The sequence below is a fragment of the Gracilinanus agilis genome, chromosome 1, assembly GCF_016433145.1.
Source record: "Gracilinanus agilis isolate LMUSP501 chromosome 1, AgileGrace, whole genome shotgun sequence".
Taxonomy (NCBI): Eukaryota; Metazoa; Chordata; class Mammalia; order Didelphimorphia; family Didelphidae; genus Gracilinanus; species Gracilinanus agilis.
Genome location: NC_058130.1, coordinates 153,414,139 through 153,438,959, shown reverse-complemented (window position 1 = coordinate 153,438,959; position 24,821 = coordinate 153,414,139). Strand labels below are relative to the sequence as shown.

The following is a 24,821-nucleotide window of genomic DNA, read 5'->3' as shown; positions in this document are numbered from 1 at the left end:
CTTCATATAATGTCCTCAAAGAAACTCAATAGTATTCCGAAATGAGAAATCTAGTTCTTGGATTTCTTGACCTTCTGGTCAAGATTTGGATTTAAAGTTTGACCTAAATTTATGGAAGGATAACTAAATGATTTCTGCCACCCTTTTGTATCTTTTTAGTTTTATAAATATTACACCTCTAGTATTACCAGTTAGATTTCTTTTGGGTCTTTGTGTAAATTATTAGCCCTAAAAGAATCAAACCCCTGACTATTATTTCTTTGAACTATAGGGTTTAGGGATAAGTTCCTCATGGAAGGAATAAAAAGATATTATCAATTTTTATTTCTTTCTTCTTGATCTTCAGTAAATTGATATAACACATTTTTTGAACATTGACTGTATACAAGGCAGTGAATGTGGAGCTAAGGAGGATACTAAAGACTAAAGGATAAGGGAGAATCCTGGCTCTCAAAGGGCTTATATTCTACTTGGGAAGATCAGACCTAGCTACACTATCCATGTGAGAACATAACAAAAACCACCAGGATGTGAAGGTTAAGCACCACAGAGCTGGGAGGAGAGAAAAAGATGATAGTGCTAAGCAGCCAGCAATGAAAATATAAGGTGCTTGGGAAAATACTGGGAAAGAGGAAGAGAACTCTGCCTCAGAATAATCGAGAGAAAGAGGGCCAGAGGATTTTGTGGATTTGAGTCCTGGTCTGCCACTAATTAGCTATGTAACAGGGGGTAAATAATTTCCCCTCTCTTTCTCTGGTCCCTACGCTTCTGTCCTACAAAACTAAAGCATTTAACTAGATGATTTCTCAGGTTCCCATCAGCTCTAAAATTCTGATTCTGTCATCATGTCATTGGCTTACCCAAAACCCACAGGAAGAAGATCAAGTTTAAACTCTTTAGCCCAGATTGGAAGGTCCTCCACATTTTGGCTCCTAGCCTACCTCTCTAATCTTATTTTTTTAATTCCCACATAAACTCTTTTTGATAAAAACAAACTGGAACATTTACCTTTACCCTCAAACACATTATGCAAGGCATTCCTGTCTTGATATCTTTGCTTATTATGGTAAACCTACTTTCTGGAATGTCTCAACTACTCTTGTCCAATTACCTGACAGCTATATATTTTTGGAGATCCCACCACTCAAACCTACAGTGATCTCTCTTTCCTTTCCATGTACAGCACTTCATGTCAGGACCTTCTCATGAAGTATCTTCTATCTTCTTAATGCCTCCCTGACACAGTGCCTGGCATATATGTATGTGTGTGTTTACATATATATGTGTGAGTGTACTTATATGTATAGTAGGAATTCAGCAAATAATGTATGGCTATTTAATTGTTGTTTGCAGAACTATGAAGAAAACCCAGAGACAATAGGGCAGTAACAACATAAGAAAAGATTTGAAGATTATATGAAAATAAGAGATGGAGGGGAAAGGAGCAAAAAGGAATAAGTTAAAAAGTTTTTACATAAAACTATATTCTTGATGAAAAGACATTTATTAAAATATTCTTCAAAAGCAAAAAAAAATGGGGTGGGGAGGCTTTTTATATAGAGATGGGGTATAGTGAACCACAATAGACATGTTTAGATGGAAATGCATTGTTGCTGATTTTAACTTTCAGCTTAAATTTCCTACATTTTGGAATTTCTCCAAGATAATTCATATTAAATTTATAATCACATATTCAGAGGAATTAGACCTCTGTGAGAATCAAATAATTAAATAAATAATTCTCAAATAAGTTGCTTGTTTCCTTTGTTCTGAAATCATCTTTCCTGGGAATTAATTTTCATTTAATTATTTATCAGTTGCCTACAATATGCAATGTGTTTTGCTAAGGACAAAGAAAGCTATAAAGAAAACTCCTGCCTCGTGCTGTTTATAATCTATAATACCCCAGTGTTCACAGGGGATACTACCTTCCAAAGATGGAAAATGAAAACCTTTTGAGAGAATTCAGATTTGCAACTCTGTGATATCATATTAGACATATCTTATCTTTACTCACCTTCCCTCTTAGGTATGACTGCTATCTGAGCTCCAAAGCAATGTAACCACACAATCACAGGCCTATCCAGATACCCAGAGGAAACACGAATGTAACTTATTCATGCTTCCAGCCATCTTTTTCAGGAACAACAATGCAGAAATTGCCAGGAACTTGAGGCCACTGAATGATGCTGTGCTATTCTTATAGGACTCCCCTGGTCTCTATTGCTAATTCACTTCTCCCATCAAAATCTCTCTCTGCAAGTCACCATTGTCTAGGAAGTCTGGGGAATATGCCATTTCCAGCTCTTTTCCTGCCAAAGTTATCCATGGCTAGAAGCTGCTGGGGGCCATCTTTGGCACTAAGCCCACTCTGTACTCCTGCTGCCCACCATAGGAATCATGTGCTACTCTGTGTTAATTTGGAAGGTGATAAAACATGTACATGAATGTTATAACTATCCAGTGGGTATAATGAGGAATAGGATGTCCTAAGAGCATAAGAGATGTGTAAAATATCATGTTAGTTATGAAAAATTTGTATAAATTGATTTAATATTCACTAGACCCAAAGACACCAGAGAGCTGAATTAAAAATTCATTTCAGATCTTAAGTCTTTAATTTTCTTCTGTAAATCTTCAACCTTAAGGTTATATGAAGAATTCTAGGCCCAAACTTTTCATTGAAATATTTACCTTGAATTGATTAGAGGAAAAAAGTATGTAATAATACCTTCACAGTAATTTCTGTGACTATGAAGCTGAAAAGGATGAAAGTGGAATGCAAGAAATATAACCAGAAGTCAAATAATAGTGCTTATGAATCTATTTGTTTATCTTGCTTATTTATTCATCCTTCATTCTCATTTTCTTTGACTAAGGTAACTGAGTTTAAAGCAGTTTAGAAATTGTAATGGAGAAAACTAGCCCTGTCTTCCCATCCTTTGGCAGATAGGGAGGAAAACAGGCTTTAAGATTCAATAATAAATTCAAGAATAAGGGAATAACAAATTAGAAATTCTGACTCTGCCATTTATTTCCTGTGAAAACCCAAAAAAGTCATTTAATGGCAATTGCCTATGTAGTTCTTAATTAAAAACAGAAATGATGCTTTTATATTAATTCAAGGTTGTTGTAAAAAATAATAAAACACAAAGATGGTAATACAAATAACATGTTAAGTATTCAAACATAGTGGTTCAAGTTTCACTATCATGAGTATCTTATGTAATCCATATAGTAATAACCCCTTAGGCAAGAGGCCCTCTCCTTCCAAGAAATAGCTATTATAACAAAATCTTAGTATAACAGCAGAATAATGATGTTCCCTTGTTGTACCAATTGAAAGACTTGATTATAACTAGAGCCATTATTAGTGATAATAAATATTATCTCCATGTAAAGCTCATTATTAATTTTCCCTCAATCTTTTTATTAACATCACTATATTAAAAGTTTTAATAGATAATTTTCTTAGATCTGTAGAAAAGACACATACAATGGATAATTACTTTAAAAAGCACTTACCTCTTGTTCCTCAAAAATTGGCTGATATTTCTCAAGTGATAATTTTTTCAGGATTCCAGTCAGTTCATCTTAAAAAAGGAAAGGTTCAAAATATTACCAATTTAAAATTTTGTAAAAGATGTCAAATTGTGTTAGTAAACAAATCTAGAAATACCAAGATCAACTTTAACTATGACCTGTTTTTTAAATACCAAGTTCAGGAACAAGTAGGTAGTACAGTGGAGAGAGGGCCAGGCCTGGAGTTGGGAAGATCTGGCTTCAAATCTGGCTTCAGATACTCCCTAGCTTGTGACCCTGAGCAAGTCATTTAGCTCCAATTGTCTATCCCATACCATTCTTTTGCCTTAGAACTGATATTTAATAAACAGAAGGTAAGGCTTTTTTTTTAAGAATAAAATAAAATATTAAACTCTAAGAGCAAAAAGTCCTAAGGGTTTTTAATACTAGGATAACTTGTTTTTCTTCCAAGAGTAGGTCTTATTTATTATGCCCCGTCTATTGATTGCTCTGAGCTAAAGAAAACATTGAAGACATTTTGGCTTTGATGTGAACAAACTGTACTCAGATATTACTGAAAGAATTCAAAATAAAAGGCTGTACCTGACAGTGAAACAACAGAGCTGACAATGCTTGAGGAAATGTTTAGGTAAACACACTGTAGAAGTGAGTGACTGTCCTCAAGGATGTTACTAAGCACTGAAAAAGTGCTAGAGGAAAAAAAGAACAAAAGACTAGCCTTTAAAGCAGGGGTTCTTAACCTTTCTCATGTCCTAGGCAGTCTGGTGAAGCCTGTGGACCTCAGAATAATATTTTATAAGGTATACAATACAACACATAGGATGACAAAGGAAACCAATTATATTAAAATATGGTTATTGATCTATTAAGAAAATAAATATTAAAAACAAGTTTAAGGATCCCAGGTTATAGAACCCTCACTCTGAAGGAAGTGGAAGGCAATGGACCCTGGCCTGAATATGTTCTGAGTACTGTAATTTGGGTATGTTTTCCAAATACCATGAAAAACTACTCCATCAGGGTGAACTGCAGGACAAAGTGAACATTCCTTATAAATGTGATACAGCTGCCACTGATTCTGGACTCAGAGCTCATGGAACTTAAGTTTTTAAAAAAAACTCTAATTTCTTTAAAATGATTACCCTGGGGTCCCTCATATATGGATTCCTCTCCTCCCCTCCCATGGACTCTGACATATCCTACAACCACTTACCATCGTCGGTAATAGTTCCACTGCTAGAGCCGCCACTCCCCTTAGACTGCTTATGAGAAGAGGAGGAGGAAACAGATGATTCTGCATTGTGCCCCTTTGGGGACGGGGATGGGGTAAGCGTGGGTGAGGTGCTTTTGGAGGTAGTTGAGGTTCCAGATAGAGGTCTTTTGCTTATCTCCAATTTCTGATGCAAAAATAAAAACAGAAGTACAGTTGGACAGACAAAAACAAAAGACAAAAAATGTTATTGAGGAATTAGGAGTTATTGAAATAGACAGGCATGAAAAGAGGCGTTTTCATCAGATGTCAAACCTGACAATGCATTTTCTAATCAGGGTTATGAAAAGTATTTTTAATCAAATATAAAATGAAGAGTAGCAATTGCTTAATAAAACTACAGATAAATAAATAAAATTTAAAAAAAGATCCATTGGGACAAAGAGGCAATGTGGTGAAGGGGAAAGAGCCCTGGACTCTAAATAAGAAGTCTTAGGTTCTACTCTGGCTTTGCCTCTACTTAGCCATGTGACCTTGCATAAGTCGCTTGAAAGCTCTATCGCTTACATTTTTTTCTCTCTGTGAAATGAGAGGAGAGAAATAATGATCTAAGGTCTTTTTGAATTACAAAACTCCTCTACACTTACCTTCTACACATTTTCTATGTATATCTTGTATGTTCCTATTTATATAGATTTTGTCTCCCCCTTCATAAGAATGCAAGCTCCTTGAGGGCAGGAACTATTTCTGTATTTTTTTTTCTCTGACTTCTCAGCACTTAGAACCTTGCCTGGCACACTTAATAACTGCTTGGTGATTAATTGATGTTCCACTTAAAGGAAACCTAAATTCACCCAAATACAAATTTGAGAAAATCACCAAAGTATTAAAAGAAACCCATTTTCTCAATCTATAATAGCTGATATCACTGATCAAAAACAATAATGGAAGCTTGCTGAACTTTATGGAAAAAAAAGGAGGGGGAGCCTAAGCTCCCTTTAAATTACTAACAGCTCTGGTTGAAAAGATTATCCTATATAAATAACCACTATATAATATCTAATAACATGGCAATATGCAAAAGTCTCCCTTGTGACTCCAAAATTTATGCTGTCATATCTCCCAGCAGAAATAACAGGGCAAAGAGAGAGAGAGAAAACTTTTTGGAGGATGGAGTGATGGAAGCAAGTTACTATAATTGGAAAAAAAGTTTTATCAGCTTTCTAATCAATCAATCAATAAGGTCCTATAAGTAGTGACAGCATCTACATAAAAAGCAGAGGGCCAATAGCATGCACTCATTGACGTTCCATTTCAATTCGAGCATGCATGTGCTGGGCCTGACTCTACACTGAGCCAGGGGGAGTAAAAGGCCCTTCCACTGAGTGAAGATGTGATTTAATAAAAATTACCTTACCCAAGGTATTAACTAAAGGTGCTCACCCAGAGTTCAGTGGAATGCCTGGTTTGAATTAAATATTCTACTCCCCCTTGGTTCAACATAAACTCAGGTCCTGGGTTAGTACCGGTGACATTAACAAGGGGAAGGCATATAACAAACACCTTTCCACTATGGATGTTGCCCGAAATCGGAGAACCCTGGACATCAGGCAGGGCGGACCCAGGAGCTGTACAGACTGGACTATACTGATGGCTGGATTTCTGTTCAGATAATCCTGCGGCTTTTTTCCTTTGTGCTGCAATTTGGGACAAAACACTATCTATGCTGCCACCTAAGGAATTATAGAGAAATATATAAAATGGGTATATGTCACTATTATGTCACTTGGTCTCCCCACCCTAATTCCGATTTTGCATGATTATTGCGATATGAGGGAAATGATAAAAATAGTACAACAAAGGGAGTTCTGCCATATCAGAATGTGTTCCCCTCAGCTATGAATTGGTAAAAATCTTCTGGAAAGCAATTTGGAATTATACAATAAAATGGCTAAAATGTCCAAACCTTTTGACCCAGAGATTCCACCACAAAGAAGTCACTGACAAGAAGACTCATTCCATATACACCAAAATATTGATAGTAGTACTTTTTGTGATAGTTAAAAATTAGAAACACAGTTCAATTGCCATTCAATAGTCATGCCCTTCCACTGAGACATAGTTAAATAAACTGTGGCAGGTCATGGAATATTACTATGCTGTGCTGTAAGAAACAATGAACATGATGGGGATAGAGAAGCATGGAAAGACTTACATGAACTGATGCAAAAGGAAGTAGGCAGAGCCGGGAAAACAACATATACAATGACTATAACAATCTAAATAAAAAGAACAATCACTACAAACAATTTTAAAACTGAATGTTATAAAATTTATAAATAGATAGCTTGATCTCAAAAAAGTGGGAGGTGCAAGGGGGTAGAACATTGTATATGATGTCAAATTTTCTTTGATATATTGGTTGATTTTGCTGAAGTTTTTTTTTCTCTTCATCTTTTTCTTTTAAAAAATTCTTGGTTATAAGGGGTGGCTATCTGAGAAGGGAGGAAATGGGATAAAAAAGAAAATTTAGATGATGTAAAACTAAAAAATATAAATAAAAAGCTAAAAAAAGAGAGAGAAGAAATGTGCTCCTCTCCTTAAATGACATTCCCCACCACGTAAAACAAAATCAGCTCTTGAGCATCAGAGTTCAGTATGGATCACAGGTAGGATGGTATTTGGAATTATTTGGAATAAAAAAAATGGAAACATTTTTTATTCTCCTCAACCAAAAAACTGCACCAACTTGCTACTTTTATTTGCCAGTCACTGACATTCAACTCTAAAGGAATTAATATCTAATAAATAGAATAATTTCAAAGGCTTTCATTTTACATTGCATTTTTTTGTATCAATTTTGCCTTGAAACTTTTATGGAATCCCATGACAGATACCAAGTTAATGTTGAGGCAGAAAATATGAGTCTTGACAAAAGCAGAAAGACAAGGATCATATAATTATCTATAATCCTGAAGCTCTCAAAACTCTCATTTTTTGAGATATCAGCAAAGACTAAAAAGAAGAAGCCCCATGTCTCGTTTTTTCATTTTTGCTTTAAAGGGGGATTTTAAGAGTGATTTTGCCAAATAGTGCCCAAATGGTCTACTTTCAATATTTAAAAAAGGGAGAGAGGTAACAGAGTATACTTGATAATCAGCCTTGGAATCAACAAATCCTAGGTTTAAGTCTTGCCTTTGACACATCCTGTTTGAGCAATTACAAATTGTACAATGTACAAATACAAGTCATTTAACATTGTGGATGTTAAAACCCAAACATAACTTAACACATACAATATGATTCTGAACTACTTTAAAATCTTTAAGAAGTACAGAGGAAAGAATCAAGTTAAGAGTTACATGTGTATGCAGTCCATAGCACGTCTCATGTTTACAGCTAAAAGGACTCATCCAATGAGTAAGAAGTGTCTTGTTTCTTTTGGAGAGAAAATGGCAGACTGGAATGGGTCCAGAGAAGTGGGTAATGAGGACGTTAAAGGAACACCAAACAGAAAACCATGTCATGTGAAGATTAATGGGAGGACCCTGGAATATTTAGCTTGGAGAAGAGAATACTGGTCGTAATGATGTGGAAGAGGGCCTAAATACGAATACTATTTACAAATTTCTGAAGGACTATTACATAAGTGAAGAATAAAACTTTTGTTTGATTTCAGAGGGGAAAGCCAGAAACAACAGGTGAAATTTTTGGAAAGGTAAATATCTTCTTCATATAGCTTACAACATTTACAAAAGTCAAACAATGGAATGTATTTCTTTAAGCAGTAGTGAATTCCCTAATTCTGGAAATGTTCAGACAAGTGATAAATAACCACTTTTAAGGGATATAGAATATAGAGATAGTTCTTGTAAAAGGTAAGAGAATAGACTATCCTATCTTAAGATTTTGTATCTCATTGCATACATTTTCTTTTCTTTTCTTTTTTTTATTGCACACATTTTCAAAGACCATTGATGTGTCGGTCAGTTTTGTTGAACTGCTCTTTTTTCCCCTTATTTTTTAATTCTGTGTGAAAAAAAAAAGGATTGTTCTTTAGATATGGAAGAGAGGAGAAATACAGGTGAAAATGAACATGAAATAAAAACAACCAATAAGAAATAAATCTAAAGCTTCTGTTTTTATAAAGTTTGAGTTAGCATCTTGATGTTTTTCATTTCTTATATAAATATAAAAAACTAATATATACCTGATCTGTTATGTAGTTCTCCACCATGTCGGTTAATTCCACCTATGCCACTGGACCCACCAGAAGAGTGGGGTGATTGGTTGAAATTTCCTGAATTTGTAGGAGAAGTAGGACTTCTAGTAACAGTTGGAAATTTAACAGGTCTGACAGATGTCTGAAAGAGCAATATATGTATTTTAGTATGTTCATGCCTCGTATATTCTCTCCAGCCCCACCAAACCCGCATATACAAATAGAAATATAAAACTTTCAAACAAGTAAGGAAGAAAATGGAATTTTGTTTAGTCCCTATGTGCCAGGCACTATGCTAAGTCCTTTACGAATATTATCTCATTTCATTGCTACAATAACCCTGGGAGGAAAGTGTTACTATTATTTACATTTTATAGTGCAGGAAACAGAAGCAAACAAAGTAAGTCACTTGCTCAGGGTCCCACAGATAGTGTCTAAGGCGAGATTTGAATTTAGGTCTTCCTGACCCCAGGCTAGGCACTCTGTGCACCATGGTGCCACCTAGCTGCTTGAACAGGAAAAAGGAAACTTGTAATTGATACCAAGGAGAACAAATCATTGTGAAAAACAAGACTTTTTCATTTATAAAATTCCATTAAAGTCATTATGTAACAATATGAAAATGCTGCCTATACTCTGGCCATCATTCTCATATTCCTCTCCTATCCCAACTTCTTCACTTACTAGTTTCCCTTTAGGTTCTGTCTTATTTCATAAAAAACATAAGCTCCTAGAAAGAAAGGACTATCTTGGATTATTTTTGTATCCTCAGGGCTTAGCACACAGTAAGCACTTAATAAATACTTCATACATCCATCTATCCATCTACTGACCTATCTACTTATTGGCTCAGTCTAATCTACCCTAGAGTGATTCTTAGAACCCTCTTCCATTTTCCCAACAATAACTCATGACTATATAAATGGAACAGAGAAACATAGGACTGAGGACCATTTCACATTTTTATTTCACGGGTTGCCATAGCCAAAGAGTTGAACATCAAGTAGCCAGGCTGTTTATAATGAATCTCTATATACTTATCTACATTGGCCCTCAGAGAGTAGCCATAATCCATTTCTGAGACCAAATGAGAAGTCTTCCTAGTATGGAACATCTTGTTGGAGTTTTTGCTCTGCAAATGGGACCTCTGAGAACCCAGGATTCACCTTAGCATTACACAGAGACATCTGAATAGTACTCTGTGGAAACCTAATAATCTAAAGCTGTCCTCAGATGGAAGCAATGGAGGCATTCAAGTAAAGCCTAGATGACCACTTGTTATAGGTGAGATGCATAATTTGGTTACAGGTATGATTTTATTCCACACCAATTAAAGTCAATCTAATCATCTGTATTTATCTGGCCTCAATATGAAATAAATTCTGAATATGAAATTAGATCAGATCATATAAAAAGGCATCCCATGCAAGTAGCTATAGCAAAAGAATTGGCTATGGATTGGAATACATATCCATCAGAATTGGAAATCAGACTATTTTCTAACACTAACCATAACAGTTTTTTATTATTTTATCTCAGCTGAGTTGGCCCTCACAGCCATAAGGCATTCCTTTTACTTTTCCCTGATTGATTCTCTATCAAACTATTCCAAAGCTTCTCTTTTCTTTTCTAGTCTCCCCTTCCCTTCATACTTTACTAAAAAAATTGAAGCAATTTATTGTGCTCCCTCTTTACCCTCATTCTACATCTCCAACTCCTTGATAGCCCCCATTCTCTTCCTTTTCTCCAGTCTCTGATAAAAGAGTAGTCCTTCTCTTTACCAAGGTCAAGATTCCATCATCTCATATATCTCTAATCTTCAAACTCTCCCTATCTCCTGGTTCATTCCATATAAATATATCCATTTCCTTCTTCCTAAAATAAAAAAGCAAACAACCTTCCTTTGGTCCTAACAACTCTTCATACCTAACCTCCTAGAAAAAGAAGTCTATATCTCTTGCCTGTCCTGTCACATCTCGATTCCTCACAACGAAGCTTTGGACCTTTTTCTTTCAAGTAGTTTGTCATGGTGGAATCTGAATTATCATTTATGTCAATTGACTAGAATAAAGGACTCAAACAGAAATTCAGATCCTTCTCTGCAATGTCTAATTAGTCTTCAAAGAATTTACTACAGAAATAATTTTTGCCTAATTTTCTCTTTGCACAGCCTTTTAAAGAAAAGGGGGGAAACCTAGAACTATTTACTTGAACTCATCCAGAGTAATGATTAATGCACTGTATCTCCAAAAGCCTGGTCCAATGAACAGAGAACTAACGTTGAGGCCAAAAAGCCATGGCTCTCTGCTCCAGATAATGCTCTAAGGTTCAGCTGCAGAAAAGGAGCTGGCCTGCAGGCCACTATAAAGACTTTCCTTACTGAGAGTTTCCAATTCCATTAAAATCACAAGTTCAGTCCCCATTCTTATCTTTATATCAAAAGCAATAGAATATAAGCACCTTGAACATCCTCAATATAGGACTTGAGGTAATGAAGATTATCTCAGGAACTTGAGTAGAGACATGGTTCAAAGCCAAGGTTCAAATCTATAGTCTTGGCTACTTTTCCTAAAGAGGAAAGGAGCCTTCTCAGTGTGTAATGGGATTGAACTGCTCAAATAATGGCAATTCAATTCAGTTCAATCCAACAAACATTTAGTAAGAATCTACTCTCTTGCAAGGCAACAAGCATAAGAAATGCTTTTTGAATCACACTGAGTTGAGGGCCCAGTGTTAAGGATAATAACCACCTTAACAGAACTTACATTCTACTGAATATATGATATGTCATATCATATATCAATGTACAACAAAGACAGAGAAATGATTCACAAAGGGAAGGTGTCACAATCCCTCCCTGCTGTATTCTGCTAGTTTTATACATGTAAATTCTATTGCTTTGGGATTAGGGGAAAAGACCCATTCAAATTTTCAAAACATTTTTAGCACAGAATGTGACAGAGCATTTTCTAAACACTTACTGTGTGCCAGTCGCTGTGTTAAGAGTAGGGCATACAAATACAAGCAAACAAGATAGTCTCTGGTCTCAAGGAATTTACATTGAAATGGGAAGACAGCACAGAAAGGGGCATTTGATGGGGGAAGAACTGGGGGAACACACTTCTACGTTATTTATAAGATTTGACTGTAAAACTCTGTACTTACAATATCTGAGTTTCCACTGCCAACAGGATGATATTTGACAGATCTTTGTGGCAATGTCATCTTCATTTGTTCTGTCTGACCATCTCTATTTATCCGAGTTCGATCCGAGTTCCATAACTCAAAATTTGAAGGTGGTAAGAAAGGAGGTATTACTGCTTTCAGCTTATCATTTGGGAGTCTGGTAAAAGGAGCACCATTTCTTAACTGAAACCGAAAACAAACCTGGTTTTAGTAAAGCTACAGACAATTTTCTCTGGTTTTAGAGTGGAAAGATATGAATTTAAAGAGGCCATTAGTTAAGGGAAAGTGGGGTTGATAGCATCATAGTATTGTAAAACTACATATAGCCATCTCCTTTGGCCCTTACCTTGCAATTTACCTTTTGAAAATATTCTGTATGTAGTTGATATTCTATACTTGGCACATCCAAGAGAGTCAGTGAAAAAATTAATTTAAACAATTAAATTTCAGTAAAGTAGGAAGACATAAAATGTACTCATGAACCCTTCAAATCTGAGGGCATGCGTATTTCCCTCATTAGATTACAAAAGCAATATAACAATAGATACAACCCTAGACTCAGAGTCAAAAAGACCTAGGTTATTAGGGAAATGTTCTGTATGACTGCACATGTACAATCTATGTCAAATTGTTTGCCTTCTCAGGAGCACAGAGGGAAAGAAAGGAGGGAGGGAGAGAATTTAGAACTCAGAATTAATTTTTTTTAAATCCTTACCTTCAATCTTAGAATCAATGCTGTGTATTGTGATAAGGGCTAGGCAATGGGGGTTAAGTGACTTTCCCAGGATCACACAGCTAGGAAGTGTCTGAGGTCAAATTAAGCCTGGCTCTCAATCTACTGAGTCACCCAGCTGCCACCCAGAATTACATTTTTAAAAAAGAATGTTAACCCTTTGATCCAGCCATACCCTTGCTGAGTTTGTACCTCAAAGAGATCATAAGGAAAAATGTTGGTACAAAAATATTTATAGCTGTGCTCTTTGTGATGGCAAAAAATTAGAAAATGAGGGGGTGTGTCCATCAATTGGGGAATGGCTGAACAAATTGTGATATCTGATGGTGATGGAATACTATTGTGCTCAAAAGAATAATGAACTGGAGGAATTCCATGTGAACTGGAACAACCTCCAGGAATTGATGCAGAGTGAGAGGAGCAGATCTAGGAGAACATTGTACACAGAGACTGATACACTGTGGTACAATCAAATGTAATGGACTTCTCTACTAGTAGCATTGCAATGATCCAAGACAATCCAGAGGAATTTATGAGTTATAAGGATGATATTGGAAAATAAGTATTGTTTTATTAGTTTAGAGATAAGAAGTAGAGAAGCTGGCTTGAGAAAGAATTGGAGTTTTAAACAGAGCTGAGCCAGAGTGTCAGTTTCAAGCCTCATGGTTTTTCTGTGACAGTTACTCTCTCTGGGAGTGACAGTTGGCCTCTGGCAGTTGGCAGGGTCACATACAGGAACTCTTGTCTCTCAGGACTGGAGAAGGTAACATCTTTGCCTTTCTCCCACTGTGTGAAGGAAAGACCTGAAGGAGCTTAGTGTTTTCTTTTTCCAACTTGGCACACTATTAACTATCAATTGCTGTTTTATAGATTAATTTAACTCTGAGAAGACCAAAGAAAACCCTGGTCTTTGTTTTGGACTCTGAGTCTGTTAAGGCTCAGAGTCCCAACTTGATTCTTGTTGGGACTCAACCAGATAGCCTTTATTATTTTTATAACTTGAAGGTAAAGTTAAGAATTATAAGGATAATATTGTTAATTTATTCAGAATAGTAAAAATTTGGGTTAGTCAGATCAGGAAGGATTAGTGTAGCCTTTGAAAACAGGAGAAGGTTCCTTGTGGAACCAGGGAGTTTTATTTGGGTGTAGTTAGAATCCCTTAGGGTTAGAAATCCCTTTTATCCTTATATACTCTCAATAAATAGTTTATTTTTTATAACAAGAGTCTCTTTAGCGTCCTTGTGCCTGGCCCTGAAGAGTTCACATGGGAGCTTTACTTCGCTGATATAAACTGAAGATACTTTGCAAGCACAGCAAGCAGAGTATCAGAAATCAGTTTATAATCAATAATCAATTATTTACTTTTTTTTAAACCCTTACCTTCCGTCTTGGAGTCAATACTGAGTATTGGCTCCAAGGCAGAAGAGTGGTAAGGGTAAGCAATGGGGGTCAAGTGACTTGCCCGGGGTCACACAGCTGGGAAGTATCTGAGGCCAGACTTGAACCTAGGACCTCTTGTCTCTAGGCCTGGCTCTCAATCCACTGAGCTACCCAACTGCCCCCTTTACCTATTATTTTTACAGTCATTCATTCACCTTTTATTTTTACAGAGAAGCAACATTATCCACAACTAGAGAAAGAAATGTGGGAACGGAAATGCAGAAGAAAAACAGGATCAATCATGAAGTTCGATGGGGATATGATTAGATTTTCAGTGTTAAAAGATCACTACTGCAAATAAGAATAACATGGAAATAGGTTTTGAACAATGATACATGTATAACCCAGTAGAACTGCCTGTCAGCTCCGGGAGAGGGAAGGAAAAAGGATGGGGAGAAAATGAATCATGTAACCATGGAAAAATATTCTAAATAAAAAGAAAAAAACAAAACGTTACTGCCAAAGTACTGTTAAAATAATTTATACATTTGAACTTGCTTATATACTATATTTGTATACATATCTCATCATTCTTTTAAGACTGGATTCTCCTTAAGGGATGGACTTTTCATCCTGTACTCCTAGCATCTAGCACATATCTTATGTATTGGATTGGCTTAGGAGTTAGATCCATCATTTCATTTACATGGAGAACTCTTCAATTAAAAGAACTCCCTCTACTAGAAGGTTGGTACCTTTTCTGCAGCTCATAATCTTTGGGCTGTCGACATCACCAGGAATTTAAGTGACTCTCTTTGAGACAAACAGCCAGTTTGTAGAACATACATCTAGGGCTTTTTGATTATTAAGCTAGCTCTATCTACTTCTCCACACTACTTCCTGCCTTTTATATAGTAGGTGCTTAATAAATGTTGAATTTATTTAATTGAAAATTAAAATAGTACCCTACCTTTCAATAAAACTAAATATGGAAAAGTGAATAATTCACAAAATAGAGCAATTTAGAAAATATAAAATAACTCAGTGGTTTGAGGGTGGAAGAAGAATGAATAAATCACTTAGATTCAAAGTAATAATCTAATTTTTAACTTTTTTAAAGACAGTGAAAAGCAATAGTTTTATTTCATTCATTATATCTTCATTATATTCATCATATCTTCATTTTAAATAAAGAATCATGGCCAATAAATATAACAAATAATAACTAAAAGAATGGAAAAATAATTTATTAAGTGTTTACTGTATATCAAGCCCTGAGCTAAGTGTTAGGAATACAAATACAGGCAAAGAAGAAAAGGCAATACCTGTCCTCAAGGAGCTTAAATTCTAACGAAGGAAGAAACACACAAAATGGAGAAGAAAAGTAGATTGTGGGAGGGGAAGATAGAGGTACCCTGGGAGGGAATAATGCTCTAGTCTAAAGAGTCAGAAGCACAGCAGAGGGAAAAATGAAGGATGGCCAGCTTGGATCCCTTTCAAAATGGAGGACCCAGGAGGAATTCACCAGTGGGAAAGGGAAGGCATGGTAGAGGGAGATTTGAGGGAAAAAGTCACTTAGGAAGATAGATATTTCAGAATCAGGAAGCTCCATATGCTGAGGGAAATTCAGAGGGAGAGGAATAAGGGGAGAAAGTTTTTAGAGTAAAAAGATAGAGAAAAGAGGAAAAGAGATAGGAAAGAAACAGATTACAGAATGAATCCTACAAGTGGCTTCCCAGGCCATGTTGTGGGAGCAACAGAAGTAAGTTAAAGATGAAGAGACCAAGAGAAATAAGAGACAATACAAACTTGGCCACACTGATCTACTTGCTCCTGGGGTCTGCCATTGACTGACTCTAGTAACCTTTAAGTATTAGCACTTTTTCATTGAAGGTGGGATTTGAGGGACAGGTGCTTGGGTCCTAGAAACTGGCAGCCCAAACCAGTCATAGCAAGAATAAAAAGAAATGTATTTATAGAACCTGAAAGAACAAACTGGCCCAGTGGAAATGGAGTAGGTCAAAGCTTGCAATGGGATTAGGCTCATGAGTAGCCATTGCATTTCTAGTCTGGGTAGGATTGGGAAGCCTCCCCTCCAAAATATATATATATATATACACACATACACACACACATATACACATGCATACATATATGTTTTGTATTGTGTATATATGTATACATGTGTATGTATTTGAATATGTTATGTATGTATCCATACATATATCTTTCACTCAAATAAACATTATTTTAAAGTAATGAGGTACATTTATATAATGCTTTACAATTACAAAACCTGATTGCATATGTTATCTTATAATGCCTCTATATTGGAACATTGGAAGTAGAGTTGGCTCCACTTTTTAAATGAAGGAACTGTGGCTAAAATAAGATTGTAAAGTCAATCAGCTAAGAAGAGTCAGATTTGGATCTTCATTTGATTCCATTCTCATTCAACAAATATTTATTAAGTGCTCACTGTGTGCTGGGCTCTGTGCTAGATGGTGGGGATATGAAGATAAAAACTAAAACCCTACCTGACCTCAAGAAGTTTATGTTTGACTAGACATAAATCCAGATCGTTTTGACTCCAAGAACCATATTCTTTTCAATATTCTGTTGCTTTCTATGATGGAAAAGATTAATGTGAAATACATAATTTAAAAATACTTACCATCATTGTCAATAATGTATCTTCTTTTTCTATTCTTGTACTGGAAGGACCTGAAAAACACAAAGAATCCATTCATAAACTCAATCATCTATATCCCCAGGACACTAATATGAATGAAAGTATAAGCCTCAGTTTTTTAATTCTGAAAATATTTGCTCTTAAGAGTTTTAGTTCCTGAATGATAGTCAATATATTAGTTGAAGAAAAGCATTAAAATATTAATTGAAAAAGGCATTTTAAAATATTAAGATTTTCATAAGCTGAATAGGAAATATAACGTTATATATATGGTGATAGGGTCACTCCTAACAGAGTCACCAGGCATGAGACGAGAATCTTCTGTGCTGACTGTATATGTCTAACCTGTATCAAATTGCTTGCCTTCTCAATAAGGAGGGAGGGAGGAAAGGAGAGAACATGGAATTCAAAATCTTAAAAAACAAATGTTAAAAATTGTTTTTACACTAATTGGAAAAATATTAAAACAAAAAAGAATCTTCTGCACAGGGGTTCTGACAGGTGGTCATCCAGACTCTGTTTGAACACTTTAGGATCATATGATTTGGAGCCAGAAGGGATCTCAGAGATAGCCTAGTACAAACAGCCTCCTCCACTTCCCCACTTTGCAAATGAAGAAACTGAATCCCAGAGAGATTAAGCAATTACAGAGGGAGTAATAGGTGGCTGAGTCTGAATCAGATCTTAGTCCCTCTAACTTCAAGTCAATTAGATCACAGTTGCTTCCTCAATGTACAAGATTTGACAGACTTTTATAGGTGTGCCTTGCCTGAGCAAACCTTTCTCCATGTTTCCTTTTCCATACACTGAGGGTTCAGGGAGAATGCGAATCTCATTGCCTCCTAGAGTGGCCCATTACACTGTAGGTTGGCTTTCATCTTCAGAAAGTTGCTCTATAAATGTGATATGTAAATATACAAAGGTTTTGGGATCTCAACAGCACGAGGCACTCCCTTCCTCAAAAAAGACCCTAACCCAGTAATTGATTTAATAACTAAACTAAGGAGCATAGAAATCAAAAGACTTGCTCAGATTCACACAGTTTTGTGACTCAAAGCTCAACATTCTTTATACTACATCATGCTTAATGGTTATTGAATTTTAAAATATTTTTTCCTGGTCTTCAGAACAAGAACGTGAGGTATTATATATAAAAGAAACTACCTTCTCTCACCAAATGATAAGACAGAAAGAAGAAAAAATTAAACCTCTCTAGGAGATAGGACAAATATATTTAAGTTTCTATTAAATTTTCTATTAAAAATTCCCAGAATTTTATTTTTAATTTTCAATAACAAAGAGGTCTAAGGAGGTCCCAGAAACTATAATTTGTCATTAGACAAATAGGGAAAGGGGACTTTCCCTACATATTTAATAAAAAGTATTATAAGATATCATTTCTTTAAATTTCTACTAGCAGATGAAAAAAGAAAACTCAATACTTGGAAGACAGTTATCCTGTTCCCTCTGATCCTCTGGCCCAGCTCCTCAAGGAATAATTCTCTGCTTTGAATAATAAGAACAATATTCACCCTCTAAAAATGCTCTCTGATTTTCGATAGTGATTGTCACACAGTCCTAGTAACACCTGACATTAGACCAGTGTGTGGGGGTGGGGGGGGGCAGGGAATAGCCTATTAGATCAATTAGCTTTTACTTTACCATTATCCTTGTTTTGGGTAGCAATGTCAGGAATTCCAGAATTTCTTGTCTCATCTTGGGAGGTTGCTTTCATTGTAGAATCTAAGGATGGCTCAGATTCATCCGTGAAAGGAATAGGGTGATTACTGGAAAGCCCTCGATGTAATGTTTGGGTCAACTTGAGCTTTCGGAATCTGTTAGACATTCTGTTCCACCATGACTGAGAAAAGAGCACCCAATAAAAGCTTAGATAAATCATGATCAGGTGAGCCATATAGTCACATTTCTCCTTTGAGCAATAAATACTTGTCTAGAGACAGTAATTTTAAAGATTGAAATAAAACACATTACATATATTTTCTCATTTGATCTGTGCAACAATTCTATGAGGTAGGCAAAATAAATTTAAGAATTTTCATTGTACGGATGAAGAAATGGAGGACAAGAAAGATTCTGTGACATCCAAGAAGAAAAATAAAAAACAATGAATTTAGAGGCAAGGGAAACATTCAAATCCTTGCTCTTCTCTATAGTGCCTGGGTCACATTAGGCAAGTCACTTAATCTTTCTGAATCTCAGTTTCTTCAATCTGTGAAATGAGAGGCTGGAACAGATGAATTCTAAATCTAAGATCTCGCATTTTCAACATCACACACTTAGAGACAGAGAAAGTCAGGACTAGAACCAGAGTACCGTATCTTCTTCAAAAAAATCTCTATTTTTCCCCCTAGGGTTCTTACCATCTCATATAAACAACAACAATAACAACAGGCATTTATTAGGTACCTACTGTGTGCAGAACACTGGATTTGATTCTGAATAAAATACAAAGATAAAACGTAGTCCTTGGCCTCAAGGAGATTATAGTTTAGTAGAGGTGTAATATACTGGGTCCTCGGTCTACTACCCAGTATAAACACAATAATAATATTGGTGAACAGTGTTCACTCTAGTGAATACAGGCAATTCAGACTCTCTCTTTCTTCGGTAATTTACTAAAAATTCCCTTTTTGACTACCATTCAAGATTTAAAAAGACAAAAATCTACAAGAAGAAATTTAAGGTCCAAAACAGGCTCCCCTCAAAGAGAGAGCGCAAAGATTAGGCTGGTCATGTGGATAATGGGAGGAATTTACAGGATAGCTCTTCTTCCTTTTCTCTTCCTTCTAAATACCCAATTTTATTATAAGTCTCATAGTATGGAGAAAAATAATGGGGAAAAAATAATCCTCATTTGGTAGAAGACATTCTGGAAACTAGAGGTAGCCTGCTTCCACTTAGTCAGATTATGTATTATTAGTTTGTCTAGAACAGTTATGGGCAAACTACAGCCCTCTGAAATGTTCTATCGGGTGGAGGGACATTACTCCTAATCTGATTAATACAATGAGTAGGATACAATACAATAAAACTTCGAAGGAGTTGCCTTAGAAACAGACTGACAGATAAGAATTTCCTTTCCTTTGGCCCCCTCTTTAAAAAGTTTGCCCATTACTGGTCTAGAACAACAGAGAGTAAAAATCACAAGGCAAGGACTACTTTAATCCATTTTTAGAGAATCCTAATTTGGGGACACCTGGGTGGCACAGTGGATAGAGTGCTGGTCTTCAAATCAGGAAGACCTGAGCCTAAATATGGTCTCAGACACTTATTCGCTTGTGACCCTGGACAAGTTACCTAACCCTGTTTACCTCAGTTTCCTCATCTGTAAAATGAGCTGGAGAAGGAAATGGCAAACCAATCCAGTATCTTTGCCAAGAAAACTCCAGGGTCATGAAGTGTTGGACATGGCTAAAATGACTCAACAATTGTTGGCTCACTTTTCCATCTAATGCACCATAAATATCTCTATTTTATGAACTCAGCAATCTCTTTCTCTTCTCAGAATCTTAATATAGGCTATCTCTCGTATCTGGAATATACTCTGCCCAAACCTCTGCTCTTTGGAGCAAATGAGTGAAAATTTTATTTTACATAAGGGACAGCTCTGGTGCCATCCTACATGATGCCTTCTCTGATTCCCCTAGATATTAGTGAAAAGCACAGAATTAGTACTTCAACTTAACATTATATATTCAGGTTCATTCTTATTTCCCCTTATTTTTCCTCCCATCACTGTCAAGATATCCCTTTCTCAGATAATCTATCTACTTGTCTGTATATATTTTGTATCTTTCCTGCTTTGTTTTTGTATCCCAGGTTTTGTATCCCCTGACCTTAGCAGAGTGTCTGAGATACTTCTTGTTCAATCATCATTTGGGATTTTCTTGGCAAAGATACGGGAGTGGTTTGCCACTTCCTTCTCCAGTTCATTTTATAGATGAGGAAACTGAGGCAAACAGGGTTAAGGTGCTCAGGGTCACACATCTAGTATCTAAGGAAAGATTTGAACTCAAGAAGATGTCTTTCTGACTTCAGACCTGATATTCTACCTATTGTGCCACACAGCTGCCAATCTGAAATATAGATGTTATTTATTATATTTTTGTTTAATTAAAAAGTCTTCATTTTAAAGCAAAGAAAAATCAGAAAAAGTCACAAAAATTATTTATGTATACTCAGAATCTGTGCCTAGGAATGAAAAACAAATACCAAAGTTGTCTAACCAGGCCATAGCATAATGATATGCTAGTGTTTATCATATGTTTATTGAAAGCAAGTTTGGACCAACAAGAAGGAATATGGACTTTAAGTAATTTGGCACAATATGTAAAAAGAGAGACTCTAGAATTGAAATTAATTTATCAATTTAGTTTCTTTTTTCCTGCCAATCACCTGTCAGGATACATGGCTAAATATTAAAGCTATTTTCCATTCTTTAACTTGATTTCCTTTTTCTAAATTCCTATCAGTCAATGTTTCTTCAACTTGATATCTAGCCAGGTTTTCATTCTCCTTCCCTATTTTTCCTTCTATAAGTAATCACTGTCCCTGATTCCTTCCATTCAGAACATTCATAAGTACTGTTCCTTTTAATCCATTTACACCTTATTTCATGATCCTTTTGGGGTGGGAGGAGTCCTATAAATAAGAGCATAAATTGCACAGAATTCTCAGGAAAAGAGAATACACATACAGAAACTGTAGTATAGCAGAGCTGTCTCAAAATCATGATGACCTGGGCTCAAGACCAGCCCTTGGTACATACTGTATATGTGATCCCAGGCAAGTTACTTACTCTCTCAGTGCCCCAGGAAAATATCTAAGACTAGAAATTACAGGTCAATTGCCATCAATATTGGTAAATGGGCTTTTCTCACTAGGGATTCCCTAACAATGGTAAAACCAAAGTCTGACCAATACCAAAAATAGATCAGATCTCACTCTGGAATTTAAAAAAAATTGATCTCAAAGGGAGGAGGGAAGAGAGGAGAGGATATGAATCATGCAACCATGGAAAATACTTTAAAATAAATACATAATTTTTTAAATGATCTCCAAAAAAATGATGGTCCCAAATCATCTAGATCAGTGATGGGCAAACTATTCCCCGAGGGCCAGATCCAGGCCATAGTTTGCCCATCACTGATCTAGATAATAGCAACAGAATTAACTCCTGACAGTATGTGTGTGAATTACCCACAGGTAATGATTCTGAATTTTGGCTAGCTTCCCTTAGATACCCTGCATGTTTGTGGAAAGTTTTTCCAATTGGGTATTTTCCTGATAAATTGAAGTACCCTTTAAAATGTTATTCTGTCTTTTTTTGATAAATATCTTCAAGAAATATATGTTTTGATACTATTCAAAGGGAATACATATGCATATATGATAAAATAGAAAAAAGCCTTCCATTTGGAAATGAATATTCTGGGTACAGCTCTCATTTTATGACTTACTTTGTGACACTGGACAAGTTAAACCTCTAAAGGTCTCGATTTCTTCTTTTGTAAGATGAGTAGTTGGAATGGCATCTAAGTCCTTCTCTAGCTAAAAATCTATGATTCTGTGACTTGATTTCAGGTACTGGCTCTGATACTTATCAGCTTTGTAACTTGAAGCAATTAATTTCAACTCTCTTGAGTCTCAGTTTCCCCAACTGGGTTAAAAAATTGTACTCCCTACCTCATAAGTTTGTTACAAGGGAAGAATTTTGTATGCCTTGAAGCACTATGGAAATGTGAGTAATTATCATTATCATCATCATCATCATCATCATCATCATCATTTTATTCTTATGGGAGAAGTCTAAATAGAAAATCCTTGGTTTGGCTTTTAAAGTCCTTCATAACTTGGACCTTTCCTACCTTTCCAACCTTCTTACATTTACACCCTTCCATATACTCTAATATTCAATGACCTTCTTGCTGTTCCTCAAATAAGACACTCCATCTCTTGACTCTGGGCATTTTCATGACTGTGGCAAGTGCCTGGAATGTTCTCTTCTTTTCTTTGCCTCCTGTATTCCCTGGTTTCTTTCAAGTCTCACCTAAAATCCCACCTTCTGCAAGGAGCCTTTCAGGACCTGCCTTAATACCAGTGCCTTTCATCTAAAATGATCTCCACTTTACCCCATACACATCTTGTACATACAAAGTTGTTTACATATTATTTTCCCATTAGGCTGTGAGCTCCTTGACAGCAGGCACTATTTACACCTTCTCTGTATTCCTAGCTCTTGTGTGTCTGGCACAAAGCTTTTGCTGTTTTTGTTCAGTTGTTTCAGTCACAGCTGACTCTTCAGAACTCCATTTGGGTTTTCTTGGCAAAGATACTACAGTGGTTTATCATTTTCTTCTCCAGCTCATTTTACAAAAGAAGAAACTGAGGCAAACAAGGTTAAGTGACTTGCTGAAGGCCACATAGACAGTTTCAGGGGCTGGAATGCCTGGTGCTCAATCTATTGTATCCCCTGCCTGCCCCATAGTAGGGACTTCATAAAAGTTGGGTGACTGACCAGTATCTGGATAAGTTAGGTGTTACTGAACATGGCTCATGTTTTGGCATAAGATTATCCACAGAAGAATGTGTAAGCGCTAATTCTCTAATGACTACAGGATACTCCTGACTGTATTATAAGGAAATGGGGAAAAGAAGATCACAGATAATCAAGTCGGATAGTGTGAAATAATAAATGTCCCTTTCAATTCCTCCAGAAAGACTCAGCTGTCTGCTCTAGAAATAAGGTTGTTCTATGAAATGTTGCAATTTAAAATTTTTCTTAATGCAAGAAAACAAGCCTTGAGCAAGTCTACTAGTCACACACACTCCTTGCTCTTTTCTAAGGCAATGCATACTTACTTCCCAGATAACCAAGTTATGGCTGATCTTAGCTCTACTATCTAGCTATGGTATTTCACACAAGTAAGAAAAGAAAAAGGCAAACCTTCAATCCACCTTTGTCATCTGGCAACACTGGGACACTCAAGGACTGTCTAATCCTGGAATGAGGAAAAGATGACTGGCTGTTTGACTTGCTTTTGTCTTTATTTACTTGCATGCAGACTGATGCCAACAACCTTACAAGTTCCGTATCTGCAAATGCAAAAGAAAACATTTTCCCTTTAAATATTATCATAGTGTAGGGCAGCAGTAGAGAACTGGCCTCTGATAGATTGTGCAACCTTGGGTTCCCTTAACCTCCCAGTACCCCAGCAACTAACATTCTTTTTTTTTTTTATTTTAATTTTATTTTTATTTTGAATATTTTCCCCTAGTTACATATTTCGTGTTCTTTCCCTCTCCCCTGTAATAGGTAGAGGCTTTAAAAGTTTCAAAGCAGATTTGTGTAAGCATGTTAGGGAAACCCTTTACTGGAAGTCATGGACATTCTGAATAGAATGCAGGAGGTAGGGAAGAGAGAGCTGAGCAACAGACATATTGCTGTTCTGTGAGGGGTTCAGAGCAGAAATGCAATCAGCAGTCCCTATTTTGACCTGGGATCTTGGAGAGTGGTGAAGTTTGTAAAGGCAGAAGACATCAATCCAGCAAGTCAACTCTGAGTAGGGAAGTGGCCTGTGTTCTGGTGGACAGTTTGCAGACATCTCTCCCTACCTGGTTACTTTTGGATCATCAGCTGTGAAGGAGTTGGTTCCTGGTATCCTGAAGATATCTCTGGATCAGTTGTGAGATCCCAAAACCCAAGCCCTCTTCCTCAAGCCCTTAGCCAAGCTGTCAAAACCTGGCAGAAGCTAGGTTGGCTAAGAATCTTACCCTTTTGACTCCAGTCCTGGGCAATTAGTCATAGTTTCATCTAACCCCCTCTCTTATCCCC

The 24,821-nt window shown here is 36.3% G+C and overlaps 1 protein-coding gene across 1 annotated transcript in view; it reads right to left on the bottom strand.

Moving 5' to 3' along the window:
* ANKS6 (ankyrin repeat and sterile alpha motif domain containing 6) overlaps positions 1-24,821 on the bottom strand; it is a 73,611-nt gene that overhangs the window by 12,870 nt on the left and 35,920 nt on the right. Inside the window, exons 6-13 of the mRNA XM_044657228.1 lie at positions 23,934-24,082; positions 18,629-18,827; positions 16,949-16,998; positions 12,141-12,344; positions 8,964-9,117; positions 6,317-6,486; positions 4,757-4,940; positions 3,526-3,593 (exon numbers count right to left, since the gene is read on the bottom strand). Of these exons, the coding sequence (XP_044513163.1) occupies positions 3,526-3,593; positions 4,757-4,940; positions 6,317-6,486; positions 8,964-9,117; positions 12,141-12,344; positions 16,949-16,998; positions 18,629-18,827; positions 23,934-24,082 (1,178 nt within the window). The remainder of the gene's footprint in view (positions 1-3,525; positions 3,594-4,756; positions 4,941-6,316; positions 6,487-8,963; positions 9,118-12,140; positions 12,345-16,948; positions 16,999-18,628; positions 18,828-23,933; positions 24,083-24,821) is intronic.